Source organism: Brachyistius frenatus, unplaced genomic scaffold (genome assembly GCF_029030835.1).
Source record: "Brachyistius frenatus isolate BFR_SWC_R1_liver_20210118 unplaced genomic scaffold, ASM2903083v1 Contig_118, whole genome shotgun sequence".
In the NCBI taxonomy this organism is placed as follows: domain Eukaryota; kingdom Metazoa; phylum Chordata; class Actinopteri; family Embiotocidae; genus Brachyistius; species Brachyistius frenatus.
In genome coordinates, this window is record NW_027210717.1 from 678,706 (window position 1) to 693,111 (window position 14,406).

Sequence of the window (14,406 nt, forward strand, 5' to 3'; positions counted from 1 at the left end):
GTGTGTGTGTGTGCGTGCGTGTGTGTGTGTGTGTGTGTGTGTGTGTGTGTGTGTGTGTGTGTGTGTGTGTGTGTGTGTGTGTGTGTGTGTATGTGTGTGTGTGTGTTTATGTATGTGCCAATGTGCTTGTAGCTTTGGAAGGAGCTGGTAGGGCCTGAGAGGCAATGATGCATGATTTAGTGTACTATAAAGATTAAAATATATACTTTATTTTATCTGGAAACACTGCGTATACACATACAAAACACACCAAGTCAAACATTTATCCTTCTGGTGCCAATGACTGATTGAGCTTGTATTATGGTAACATGGTACAGCAGCTAAATCTAGAAGCTTCTTGCTCTCTTTCCTTACATTTGAATGGATCTGTATCAAACAGGAGTGACTCAACATTTTCTCTCAAGCTCAGGCACAGTTCCATATGCAGGGGCGCTGACTTTAAGATGACCGCTTTGCTTTATTAAAGGTATCAAAACCGATATAAACGGTCCATTGGCTTTCTTTGGTTCAACTACAACACTTGGGGAAGCATGACTGTCAGCGTTCGCCATCTCATGACTCTGTGCCTATCTTCCAAAACCCCCCAAAAACCAAGGAATGAGCCACACTGTGTATTCCTTTGTCCGCCAACAGAGAATTCAATTTATCCCTTTCAGCGTAAATAAATTAGCTGCGTAACAGGCCACAAAGACAGTGTTTGTTATGGTGCCAGCTGTATCCATTTATAACATTATTTTAATGCTGAGGTTTAATTTAAGTGAAGAGATGGCTTTAAGGTCTTTGTAATTGATCATGACTTGTGTCAAATGAATCGTCAGGGAGGTTGGGTTTGACCTTTCATTTGGGGGACATTGACAGTTGGCTTTTACATACTGAAACTTTAGACTGCCAGAATACGAGCAGCAGAGCAGGAGAGATGCTACGCGGCTGACAGATAATAAAAGGACAGGAAATGACTCTAAAAGCAGAAAAGTGTTTGGTAGAAATGTGTTTAAGTTTCAAATTGCAGAATTCTAATGTTAGACAACCAGCCTTGCTTACACATGAAACTTTTGCATCCCTCACTATTTCCTGTTTTGCTATCTTAATAGCTTGCAGCTACATTTTGTCATGCCAGTTCTGGTCTAAGCTGGAAACCCCCCTTGTCTGTGGTGATCAGTTCTTTGTTGTGGGAAGAGGGCACTCCTGTATCTGAGCCTCATCCACCGAGTCCTCCGGCAGATGAACCGTCAATGTACAGGCTCGAATCCCCCCCAGAGGTTCCAGCACGTTGAACACCCTGTCCCACACGTCCTGCTCTGGGTCATAACGCTGCACAACGTCAACCATGCATCTGCTGTTCCATGAATACCCCCCCACCACGTAGATCTGCCCGTTAAACACCGTCACGCCGACGTCGCTCTGGCCCCGAGGCATCGGCGCCACCACCGTCCACTGGTCTGTGTCCGGGCTGTAGTATTCGCAGCCCAGGACGTCGTCGTAGTCGCTGCTGCCCCGGAAGTGATTCCCGCCCATGACGTAGAGTCGGTCGCCCACAGTGCACATGCAGTGCAGCCCGCGGAGCTCCATCATGTCGGTTCGACGACTCCACGTATCAGCGACTGGGTCGTAACACCAAAGCTCCTTCTGGAAGGTGTCCCGGGTGATGCCACCTGTGTGACATGGGAACAGTCAGTGGTTGAAGAAACACAAGATATTTTATTGACGTAAAAGGACTAATATCAATACCAAATTCCAATGTGACTGATATATTATAACTTTATTAGATTCTTTATATACATGTACAAACTGCTGTAGCAGCTGGTGAAGAAAGTTAGAATTATTTTTCTGTATATACATTTAGCTAGTTTGGTCTCAGGCTTCCTAACCTGGAGATTAACCTGCACAAAGGGTGCCAAGACAAATCAAAGGAGGTGTGATCTGCTCTTCTTTGTTTATGCTGTCAGTGTACAAATGATTTTTGGATTTGAACCCGCTGTGTAAATTACATTTAAATGTCTTTTCAAATTTCAAATAATAAATTTTGATCAAGCAGCAAACATCTTGAACATTGTGATGACCCCTTTTGTTTTACTAAACTTAAATTTGGGGTCTCAAACCTTTTTTCTTTTGAGAGCTACTTTGAGCTACCGGGTAGCTCGCGACTTAAATTAATAGTCAAGAAATTATCTGCATATTATTTTAAGTGAAACAAGTGTTAGTGGAACAGGAGGACCAGGGAAACAGGGGCATTCCAACTAAAAAAAAATAAAAAAAATCAATAAACAATTATAACAGGCACAAATAATATGGAAACATGCATGTAGTTTTAAAGAATGTTCAAAAGAGATGCACATATTTTCCAATATGATTGCAGAGTGTTTTACAAGTATTCATGACTACATTTTGACCATAAAAGCACACCGAAGACAAAATGAGAGACTTTTGATCTTCATCTGTTTTGTCCTCATGCTTTCAGTTTATTGGCGTGAGGAGTTTCTTTTTTACATTTATTGCAGCTGTTTCTTACAGAGCCCACCGAGACAGTCAGGCGTGGGTAGATCAAACCAGGTCTTATATATTACAGTCTGAATGGCAGACTGACTTTCAATGAGTCAATGAAGCCAGAAACATTTGACAGGAGTTTTCATGTTGAGCTGTTTCTGCTGGATGTGTTAACTATGCAAGGCAGTTGTTTGTGTTAACATGTTAGACTCAACACTTCGATAAGTTCATTGCTGTGTAATGGGACTCTTCCTCCGATTTAGCATTTTGCAGTCTCGCATTGAATTACCTTATGATGTAGACCTACAGGAAAGAGGAGAATCAAATACATTTAAGTGAGTTTGTCTTTCTATTTAAGTTATATTGAATATGTTCACTGAGTCTGAGTTGCAGCTCAAAAACTGTCAGGTGGAGACTATTTAAATACAGTCTTTTCTACTGTCTGTAATACTGTTTCTACTGTACTTTTCTACTATCTGCTGTGTTCTACAAATGAACAATTAACAATAATTACCAGCATGGTCTGTCTTCTGAGAAGTGTGGGTTTTAACTTTGTTGCTAGATGCTGTGGCCAGCTTCAACCACAGACCTTTGTGTTTCCTGGTTCTCAGTCCTGTAAGTGAAACTTAGATTTCTGCTCTCAACACTATAGACGCCTTTTTTCTGTCCTGGGTTGACACTCACCTTACATCAGAGTGAGAACAGCTCATGAGAGTCTGCATCTAAACAGGAAATGGTTTCATATGGGTCAGCCAACACATGTTTTGTCTATTACTCATCCTGTGGAACTTTTCGCCTGCAGATAACCTCGTTTGAGATGTGACTATAATCAACAGATCGTGCACAGCTTTGAGCTGCTGAGTTGAAACACACTTGTAACATGATTACAAATCTGTGAGTGATCATGTACAATTTAACAAATAATTACAGTCTAATCTAAATCCTGCACACTAACATTTTGGTTCTCCTCAAGCTTCATCAAAAATATTTTCAGCCAGTTTTTCAACAATGATTTTGAATAGATAATGCTCTGCTCATTCTGAGTGCACCAGAGTGGAACAATTATCCTCACGTATCTCTCAATAATTATAGGAGGTGTGTATAATCTCTCTTCTTATTCCTCCCAATAGAAATGATTTGACATTAGTATGTACAGAGTAGTCTCTTAGTCCTTGTTCTATGAACTATTGATGGTGATTCTTTCAAACCCATGGATTTGGTTGGATCTGATTGTAAAACGTACCAATGTTTTTTAATAATAATAATAATAGAGCTCAGTCTATGGCAGTAGGTTGTCAGCATATAGGATAAATTGTCCTAAACACAATGGAAGATTTATTTTTCTATGGGAAGTAACAATTATTTTATTGGTGTCTGCCAGGCCACATGATGAACATCCTCTACAAAAATAAAATCCTTTGTGGTTTGACAAATTCATTGCGTCTGAAGAACCAGCTCATTTTAAAATATCTCGATTGACCTTCATAATTTATTGGTTAAGTTGTTTATTTATGAGACTTTACCAGATTCCCATTACCTGGTTGCACCATTACAAGACTGCCTGCAGCAAAAAAAAAAGAAGGTCATTTGTTGAAATACCTAGAATTATTTTTGCATGGTTGTGTTAATGTGAAGTGTGAAAAAAAACAGTCAGTAAAAAATAGAGAAGCTGCCTTGCATTGTTGAACAGCTATGTGAAACCTTTGAGAGGTGCTACAGAGCATTTACTGTCAGCTGTGTGTCATGCATGGAGCCTATGATTAGTATCAGCTGATATCGGTTTCTTTTTAACACAAGGGCAAGCTTTATGAAGCTCAAACCATGACCGTGATCATGATCGCTCTCGATCCATTTAGTTTTAGTTAAACTTGACAACTGAGACGGCAGTTTAGAAAATGGTCATATTGAGTATGAAAGCACTGACATACAGACACAAAGACTTCACAATACTGTTTGTATTTTATTAAATCAGCAGCATTAATGTTGTGCTAGTGTACAGTTTCATTCCACTCTCATTATCAGATCATCAAATCCTGTTGTTTTGTCAACAAGCCATTGGTGTCAGAGAGCTAAGCCTCGTGCCCTATGGAATCGGTACCATGACTATCTGGGTTGAAGAAGGGCATCATGTGATGGAGTAGAAAAAGTGATAAAGTCAGTGTAGAGAGGAGGTTGGGGTTGGTCGTGTTCATGGTTTGAGTCAACGAGAAAGCAAAAGTCAATGTGGATTCCTTTTCAGTAATGAAAGTGAATTATTTCCTTAACGTAATGTATTAAATTAATAATGTATTTAATGTAACATGTTTAATATTGTCTACCAATAGGATGACATCACATACAGTCCCTCTGTAGCCATGATTGACAACTTCTTGACCTCCTCATGTCAGGGTTCCTGTCTGCTCCTACTATTTGCTCCTCTGTTTTGTCCCCAATCACCTCTCCTCATGTTTTCTATCATTCCCCTGTCTGTTTGTTATTATTTTCCCACGTGTTCTGTGTCCTCCTCTCCTCACCTCCCATGACCACGCCCCTCACCGGTCCCAACAGCTGCCACCACTCTCCCCAGATCACCACCCGCAGGTGGCTCATTTCCCTGATCACCTATATGTACCCTGCCCCTGCAGTCATCTAGTGTCGGTCCATACTGCTAGATACTGCCAGTCACTGCCAGTCACCTGTCCGCTTGACTTGTTGACTTTAGGTACCAGCCTTTTTTGAACAATAAAGACTGTTTTTGAACTATATCCTGCCTGTCAGCTGAGACTGTGTGCCTGTGTTTGGGTCCAGAAACACCTCACCAATGACACAGAAACTCACTCATGAATGTGAATGAGGAATGATCTGGGTCATACTTTTTGGGTTGCTGGTCTCCAGACAAATACATGGCAAAAATGTATGGCACTTTGATAGCCTAATCTGTCATAGTTATCATTGTTAAAGACACAAATATAGAGTAGTCTGAACCTTTTGTTAATCTGAGACGCCTGCAGGCGGTGACATGACTATTTGATGCCTGGAATAAGATTGGGTTGGCTGTTACAAAACATTGTTTAACTTTTGAAAATTTGTGTTGAATCACTGAAACTTTGTGTTAACATGACCTCATATCATCATGGTGTTTTATGACTGTTTTAATAAACAACTCCACAGTTGCATTTAAAGGAGTGTTCAGATAAAACAAAGTTAGACACTGTGCAATCATATGGTGTCTAGATGGTACAAACTGAGGCCACGCTGCATCCACACGAGTTGAAAATATTATAAGTGAAAAGTTTGCACCCATCCAAAGGATTCATGAATCTATTTCATAAATGGCAGACACCTTAATAAGACTATAAAGATAACCATTGACTGTGTGTCCAATGGTGAGATCCTACCTGAGATATACATGAGGTGCCCATGAACTGTCCCAGCGTGTCCATAGTGAGGCTCCACCATGTTGCTCACAAAAGTCCACTCGTTTTTCTTCAGGTCGTAGCACTCCACCGTGTCTGGTTGAAATCATGGGGATGTTAAGTTTATGTTAGCCTGATTCTTTCATCCAAGGACAAGAAAAGAATCCTGCGTCATATGTTTATTTTTTTGTTTCACCTCGTATGTTTGTTGTATGTCAGTTTTTATGAAATGAAATGATAATGAAAACAAATGAGCAGCTCACCAATTTCTCCTGAAGTGTTCCTTCCTCCGACTGCATACAGTTTCCCCTTCAGAGCGCTGAGGTGGAAAAAAGTCCTTTTGTCATTGAGTGAAGCAATCTGAAGCCACTTGTTGAAGCGTGGGTCGTAGCGGTAGGCGCTGTCGATGGCCGTCTTACCCTTTGTGTCGTAAGTGCTCTGACCTGTGAGGTTAACAAGAATCGATGTTAGATTATTAATTTTAAATGTGCGGGCCTTGTTCGATATATTAAAGACTACAGCACCTGTTCAAATAAGACATGCCTCAGGTTATCAAGTAGTTTCATGCATGGACTGATATTATACATATCTCAATATCAATAACATTTTATGTGAATCGATTTGGATCATCCCAAATTAAAGTCTCATGTGAAATGAACTCATGTGGTTTGAACTGACTACTTGATGTGATGTGTGAACTGTCGGTGCTCTGACCTCCAACGATAAAGAGGAAGCCACCCAGAAGAGCTACACCATGCTGATAGCGTGGCGCCTCCATGGGCCTCAGGGCCCTCCAATGGCCTGTCTGCTCATCATACAGCCTCAACTCTCGGCTCACCACCAGCTGTTGCCGCATCACACCGCCCAGTGCCAGAATGTGAGTGGCGTCTGAACGTATCTGTGTCCTCTCCGTTTGGAGGGACGGCTGCATGAAGGGCATCATCTGGTAGTTGCTGGCCTCCAACAGGAGGTTCACACAAGCCGTCTCAGAGCGCATCATGGAGTCGCCTCCCTCTTCATCATCCTGGGAGATCTGAATCAGCTCACAGGGGCTCATCAGCGGGAAACGAATGTGGCGCATCAGGGTGTGTACAGAGGAGTGGCGTGTGGGAGGGTCGTGGTTCAGCCATCCACGGGCGATGTGGTAGAGCTCCAGTTCGGAGAAACCTTTTAGTGAATTGCTGGCCAGAGTGTTGGCCATGCTGGTCTCAGAGAGCTGCAGGTAGCGACCACACTGCACCAACGCCGAGAGGTTCTGGCTCACAAACCCAACTGGGTTTGATAGGAAAAAGACAGTCAACAATGATAATGAAAAACACACAGTTTATTATAGTTTCGGGATCAATGGATGGATGAAAAGCAAGTCTGGTTTTAGGGAGTTTAACAACCTGGACACAAAAGCTCAATACTTATAACACCCTCCACTCAGTCCGTGTACCTTTACAGATATCACAGGGATTGTTCTGTTATGATGCTAGTGAGTATCACTCACCTATATTATCCTGAAGATCCTCCAGAAGTAAGTCTGTGGCGATGTGCTCGACTTCCACACAGTTTTCAATAGTGATCTGCATAAAGAACAACATAGAAAATAGATTAAATGGTCTGTACTTGTATAGCGCTTTATCACCTTTTGGTCTCAGTGCTTTAACATGTTTTTTCCATTCACACACTAATGAGACAGATCACCATGCAAGGTGCTGCCATCAGGAGCACATTCACACCGATAGCACACCATCAGGAGCAACTTAGGGTTCAGTATCTTGCTCAAGGACACTTGGACATGTGGACAGGAGGAACTGGGGATTGAACCACCAACCTTCTGATTAGTGTGCAACCCACTCTACCATCTGAGCCACAGCCTCTCTGTTAACATTATAAGAAAAAGGGCTCTGCTATACATTTTCTTCCCTCTTTTGCTGTGACTATCATGAACATTGCTCACTCATCAGTGTGGATGTAGAGCACTCAGAGGGCAGCTAGGCCTCTAATCTACCTGAATATAGTTAATAAATTAATGCGACTTGTAAGACTGACCTCACTGCTCAGAAGCTGATTGCAGAATCTCAGGACAGGCATGACCTGCAAGAAGTTGGCAGCCTCCAGCGTGTCCTGGAGATTACCCATGTCCAGGCTGACTTTGGAGGTGTAAATGAAGTCTATAATGTTCTTTAAACCCGACTTAGTGACCCCATGCAGCTTGATCTCTCTCATCTCCTGCTCCCTCATGCCTCCTGAACAAGACAAACCACGTGCAAAGAGACAAAGACAAGGTGAAAGCATGAATATGCATCATTTCAGAGGATTTGTCTTGGGCAGGCGTGAAGCTAAAGTGCACAGTCAGCAAGATACAAGGACAGACATGCACAACATGCGGATGATACAAATAGTTTATTACGGTACTATTTGTGGTCAAATGTGTTTTTGAAGCTGCAACTGAAAGGAAGTTAAAGCAGAAGTGAATCAGAAGTTCCACACATACTTCTTCTTTTCTTTTGTTACTTGTGTTATTTAAAAGTGAAAGTATGAGCTGTGGCACAGTGAAAACATGAATTTTGTTTGTACTTTGGATTTACTTTCTAAAATGAAATAGCTTTTTGAAAAAAAAAAGTCCACAAGGTAGAATGTGCATCTATGTGTATTAATGCATATTTAATACTTTAGTAGCAATGCTTAACCCAGTATCATGCTAAATACTATTTAGTTAGGATTAGGGAAAGGTCACGGTTTGGGTTCAAATGAGTAATTATACATAAACCACATTTTATATTTCAATCTAAATTACGTTATGTACATTATATAACTTTAATTAGTTACCTTATGTCAGTATGTTATCATTATATGACCTCCCTCACACGACCACCTTCTTTGACCATGGTCATGCATGCGTGTACTTTTCGCGCCTTAGTGAGCTAAAACAGGACACTGAAACCATATCCTCTTGTGGTGTATTGCATGCTTTAGTATTATACAAGGCTGCAATGTCATCTGGTAAAGACATGTTAACAAATTACGTTGTGAAATTAAATATTTTTACCACTAGTATTAAGGGTTGATGTTAGTTTTATCCAAGTTAGCATTCAAGCATGCTGACGATAGCCTGGCAGTTCTTAAGTTTTTATGTAAAACGTACGGACTAACTGCATATTTTTGCCTTACAAAGATCACAACAGTTTTCATTCCTCACGTTCTGCCCTCTTACAAGGGCCTTTGCAAAGTTTTATACTTTTGCTCTAATATCGTACCATACTATATGTATGCTGAATTTTAGTCTTTGTGCTGTAATGATTTCATTCCCTCCAATTGAATAGATGTTGTGCTCTCAGATCAAACATTAGGAACCTGCTGTTACCCAACAACAACACAAATCAGCTTTTTACTTTTTAACACTTCTCCGATGCTTTCTGTTTACATAAAGGAGTTTTTAACCAACTATAATTTTCTGTATTTTTATGTTACATTAGTGGACTCAATACTTCACACTGACTTCAATTCAAGGTGCTAAGTTTTCTGTGTTGTCTGCCTTTAGTCACATAAGATAGAAGAACAAACCTGTGAACATGGCCTTGAAGTAATCGCTGGATGAAGCCATGATGACTCTGTGGACCGGGAACGTTTCTTTGCTGTCTCCAGGAACCAAGACGACGTCACAGAGAGTTTTATCTCCGCGAAAGCTATCAAACCCCTTTGGAGAAGAGAATGGGATGCCAGAAAGAGATTACTACGTTCCGTTTTAACACGAATAAATCAATTTCATAACAATGTAGAGAAACTGCTGAGGGAATCGGTGGCCTTGACTGTATTTTTATCTGTCTCTTTATTATGGTAATTGTGTTCAGATTTGGTGGAAATACGCTTTTATTTGGGTGAAAATGCAGTGAGAACAGCTTGTGAGAAAAATATGTAGAATACGTTTACAGCCTGGTATCACACCGAAGCATTGGCCAGACCACTAAAGGAAACCGTATCAGTGTCACGTTCTGACTTGCCTGGGCTTGAAAACTACACACCTGAGCCAAAGAAGGAGGTTATGTGAAAGTGTATAAACACTCCACACAGTGACAACGTCGGGTGTCACTGTGTGGAGTGGTCAGGGTCGAGGCCACACTGACCAAATTTCAACCTATCCACATGGTTTTTGTGCCTAAAACCTAAGGCTCCTTACTTTTAATGGCTGGATGATGCTAAAACGTGTTACTGACACATTATCATCTAGTGGACTGATGAGTGTATTGCAGGCTTTGGCGTGATACCAGGTTGGTTTATGACACTCACTGTTTTAAAGAAAGGAAATAAAATCCACCTTGTAATTGGGGGTTGTATGTGTAATGTAGTCTTTACTTTGAGACAAAAGTAATTATGGTTCATTTGAAAATGCTGAAATTCTGTTAAAAGCTTCATCAAGTACTTTCAATGTATAATAGGAAAGAAGTCAAGTTTGCAATTAACCCTGAATTGAAATGTAAAAAAATATATTTTTTTACATGTTTGTGCCTGGAAATAAACTCATAACCATGAGCCATGCACAAACTAATGCTGCACATACCTGCAATACAGCTGCTCCATGTTCAGTGCTACTGAAAAATTTGGACAGCGGCCGAGGAGGAAGCTTGGGCTTTGTTGCTTTGTCGGGGCGTTTAGGTGGTGTTTCGATGGGTGGAGAGAGAGGAGCAGGAACCTGTGGTGGAGCGGGGACTGGTGGAGGAGGCCTGTCATCTGCAACACAAATGGAAAACAGAGACTGAGAGATGAGGAAAGTCTGCTGCATGTATAATGTATATGGAACTGGAAAACCTACAATTAAACATTCATGGCTGTTGGTTTGATGTTCTTCCTGATGCCCGTACAACTAACTCAGTTTATTTCTGTAACATCTCACATTGAAAGCATTAGAGATTTAGCTAAACAATTTACTTACAGTGTCAAAACTAAATATACTTATTATGCAGAATGGTCGTTGTCAGTGTTATAATAAATAATTATATTATTAATGATAAATTCTTCAGTGTTTTGGTTGGTTATGGTGGAACTAATTATCAAAACTGATATGATTTTAACGTAAGATAGTAAAAAGATAGTAAAACTATAAAGAATCTGGCTGTTGTCTCAACTGCTGCACTTGTTTACATTTATTTTTTCTGTGTTTGCATGGAGCACACTGGACACTAACGTCATAGTAAGCAGTCACCTTGTTGTAGAGGTGGAGCCGGAGGTCTTTCTGGCTGAGCCGGAGGTCTCGGAGGATCCCTGGACTGATGCCTGCTGCCCAGACGAGACAGTCTGCGGCTCAGCCTCCCCGGTCCGGTGTCATCGCTGTTTCCCCTGCAGAGGACAAGTCATAGACCAAGTAAAGGTTGTGCTTTACTGTGTGACTTTGTGAAGTGGTGATCAAAGGTATATGACTTTGGAGAATAATGATGTTGGATGTTAGATTGGTACTATAAGCCTTGTATGTACGATCAATTTCGAGCAACCGAAGACAAAACCAGTGCATGAGTAGTAACAGTACACTTACTAAACAACTGCCCCAATGTTTATTTTGAAAGTTTCAGTAATTGTTTCGAATGGAAGACTTATTCTCCATGTTTTGTTTCTCAGCACTTCCTTAAAGGTTGTGTTCAAATACCACTTCTTTCAGTAGAATTTACAAACCCTAATTATGTCTATGGCCCAAAGACTTAGACTCAACAATCTCCAGTTGAAAAGATGTGGTCAATGGAGCTTCTTTTCCACAAGAAGATCTGCTTCCTCTATAAGACTTTAAAAAGGCCCTTATCTGATTTGTATTGCATGTCTTGTTACCTGAAAAGAAGGAAACAGTGGACCATTTTAAAGTTCACAACTTCTCTTAAAACAGTTTGCTGCTAAAGGTGCTCACCCTCAGGTAGGTAAAAAAAAGAAAGAAAAATGCTCAGAGAAGGAAAATAAACAAGTTCTTTAAATTCTTTTGATTAAAGAGTGTTTAAGTTTTCCATTTTAATAATTCAGAAACTCATAGTAGAGCATTGTGGGTCAAAACATTTTCCTTTTCCATTGACCTGACAAACAAAACAGTTTCCATCCATCCATTATCTATAACCGCTTTATCCTGAACAGGGTCACAGGGGGGCTGAAACCTATCCCAGCTCACTTTGGGCGAAGGCAGGATACACCCTGCACAGGTTGTAAGTCTATCACAGGGCCAACACATAGAGACAGACGGAAACAAAGATCATTCACACTAGCATTCACACCTAAGGGAAATTTGTAGAATCACCAATTAACCTGAGATGCCTGTTTTTTTGGATGGTGGGAGGAAGCGGGAGTACCTGGAGAGAACCCAGAACCTTTTCGCTGTGAGCCGACAACGCTAATCATTGCGCTACGGTGCCACCCGCAAAACAGCTTTTTAGAAAAATGTATTACATTTTCTCATAAATTTTGTATATGGATTTTACAGAGACAAACCCACCACCAAACCATAATCTACAGAACACCTCTGAATTTTTATTTTTTTTATTTTTTTTTTAAGTTTTTCAAGTATGATTATAGACACAATTCAAATGTATTAGGCAGCTACTACTTGCTTTAATTACTGTACACTTTTTACAATTGTACATATTCAGAGACCCAAACTGTTTTAAATACTTAACAAATTTCATCTCTAAATAAGTAGCATTTGTTTCTATCATCTTCTGAAATAGTCTTTACCTCAACATTTTGCCCCAGTAGCTTATAACGTCACCCTCAACCCATTTCTATTACATAATATACACGAGTGTTGACATATGGCAGAAAATATGCAACATTCAGAGAAGAAATGTTCTGGGTTTTGTACTCTCATGGTTGAAATGCACTTATTGTAAGTCTCTTACCCCATTTCATTGGCCTCTTGGGGTTGACGACTGTTGTTTCGCTGATGACACCTCCTACATGGGGAGGAAAAAGTCAACTAATCAATTTATTCAAAGTGTAAAATCCCTAAACTGTAAGGTCCAAATACACTTTGAAATCAGAAAGGTACACAGACTGAAACATATAGCAAACGGATAAAACAATAAACACCAAAGTAAAACATTAGTGTTAAATTATTTTACAATAATGGCAGACAAAAACTAAATGCAAATATATCAGCAAATATATAGCAAATGTCCTACTCAACAATTCAGACAGAACTGTCTCGATGTTTCCCAGTGGCGTTCTCCTTTTGACGGCATTTCAAACTCTGAGAAGTTGTGTGTTTGATGTGGCCTTGCTTAGTGGCCGATGATACTAACTTTACTGAACTTAATTATTTTTTTCAATATTCCCAGTATCTTACATGTCTCCTTGCAAAATGGCATTTATCACAGAAATAATCACCAAAAATCTTTCACTTTATAATTTATAAATATCTTTAGTATTAAATGCATCACATTCTTCATCATATTTTTCAGACCATTGTCTAGTTTTCTTTACACCTGTTATCACCGTTGCATGTTCTATTGTTTCTCTTTAACTGCAGTGCAATCTTTCATTATATTGTAGCATGTTAGACTTATTTGCGTTTTAATTAATAATGAAACTAGTTTGCACACAGATAATAAAGTATTTTATGTATGCGACAGCACAGCCTTCCTTAAATGATGTCACTCACTGCCTCACACATTAATACGTTGACATATATGTGGGACATCTGTGAGATTGCTTTGATAACGTATAAGATGTCGGAGGAAAAAAGGGTTCTTTAATGGTGTTTTACTGTGTTCAACTTTTGGCATCTTTATGTCCTTCCACCACACTGAGTCAAGGACTTTTATGAAATATAATCTCAAACCTTGTGGCATCTTATCATAAAATTTGTCAAATTCACAGTGAATGTTCATAAAGCATATAAAGACATAAATCTGTTTTAGCGGGGCTTGCCTGCTGTTCACCTTAAATCACCTCTTACATAAAACATTGTGACATATATTGCATAGAGACTCGAGCACCATCTTAACTGACAGCTGAGAAGACATCAGAGGTAGACAATAGAATTGAAATTCAGCTTGTATTTACCTTCCTGTGCAGCTGAAACAGAACACACTTGAGGATGCACATATGAATTAGAGGTACTTTATTGTCATGTGCTGTGCAAGTACCTCACATTGATGACTGTGGGTGACCTACCTGGAAGAAATTCTCCTCAGCAGATTGGACCCGAGGCCTCCCTCCAGCCTGTTCGTCTAAGTGACCCCGAACCCTGAGAGGAAGATGGAGTAGAAAATGTCTGCCGCGCTTGCACCAGCTGGAGTCGGAGAACTGAAGCGTCTGAGTGAGCATCACTGTTCCTGTAGCTTAACCGAGACCTCAGTTACTTCCTGTGCTACTTCTCTTTCTTACTGTCTGCCTCTTTCCGCATTTTGATGCTATCCACCGCACAGCGTAACACTTGTGAAAGAAACAACAAGTTTCACAAGCTACTTTTGTAGTTTTGAATTGAGCACACAGGCACACAGCAGGCATTTAATCACCTGAAAAACACATGAACGATATCACATAAGGAGGCATGTATGTTCTAAATTAG

At 40.2% G+C, this 14,406-nt stretch overlaps 1 protein-coding gene across 1 annotated transcript; it reads right to left on the reverse strand.

The window, feature by feature from the left end:
• Positions 1–189: 189 nt before the first annotated feature.
• LOC138629596 (kelch-like protein 9) lies at positions 190–14,107 on the reverse strand. Its single transcript, XM_069713405.1, has 11 exons — positions 14,010–14,107; positions 12,734–12,787; positions 11,068–11,201; positions 10,426–10,595; positions 9,432–9,564; positions 7,917–8,113; positions 7,372–7,447; positions 6,594–7,151; positions 6,143–6,322; positions 5,862–5,975; positions 190–1,652 (listed from the first exon to the last, which is right to left on the reverse strand). The coding sequence occupies exons 2-11, from the start codon at positions 12,736–12,738 to the stop codon at positions 1,156–1,158; spliced, it is 2,064 nt and encodes a 687-aa protein (XP_069569506.1). The 5' UTR covers positions 12,739–12,787; positions 14,010–14,107; the 3' UTR covers positions 190–1,155.
• Positions 14,108–14,406: the final 299 nt, after the last annotated feature.

Bases quoted from the DNA above. Each gene is read 5' to 3' on its own strand.
- LOC138629596 (XM_069713405.1), bottom strand. The intron at 7,448-7,916 runs GTCAGTCTTACA...TTCTTTATGCAG, and splicing joins ATCAGCTTCTGAGCAGTGAG to ATCACTATTGAAAACTGTGT. The intron at 1,653-5,861 runs GTAGGATCTCAC...CATGTCACACAG, and splicing joins GCACCTCATGTATATCTCAG to GTGGCATCACCCGGGACACC.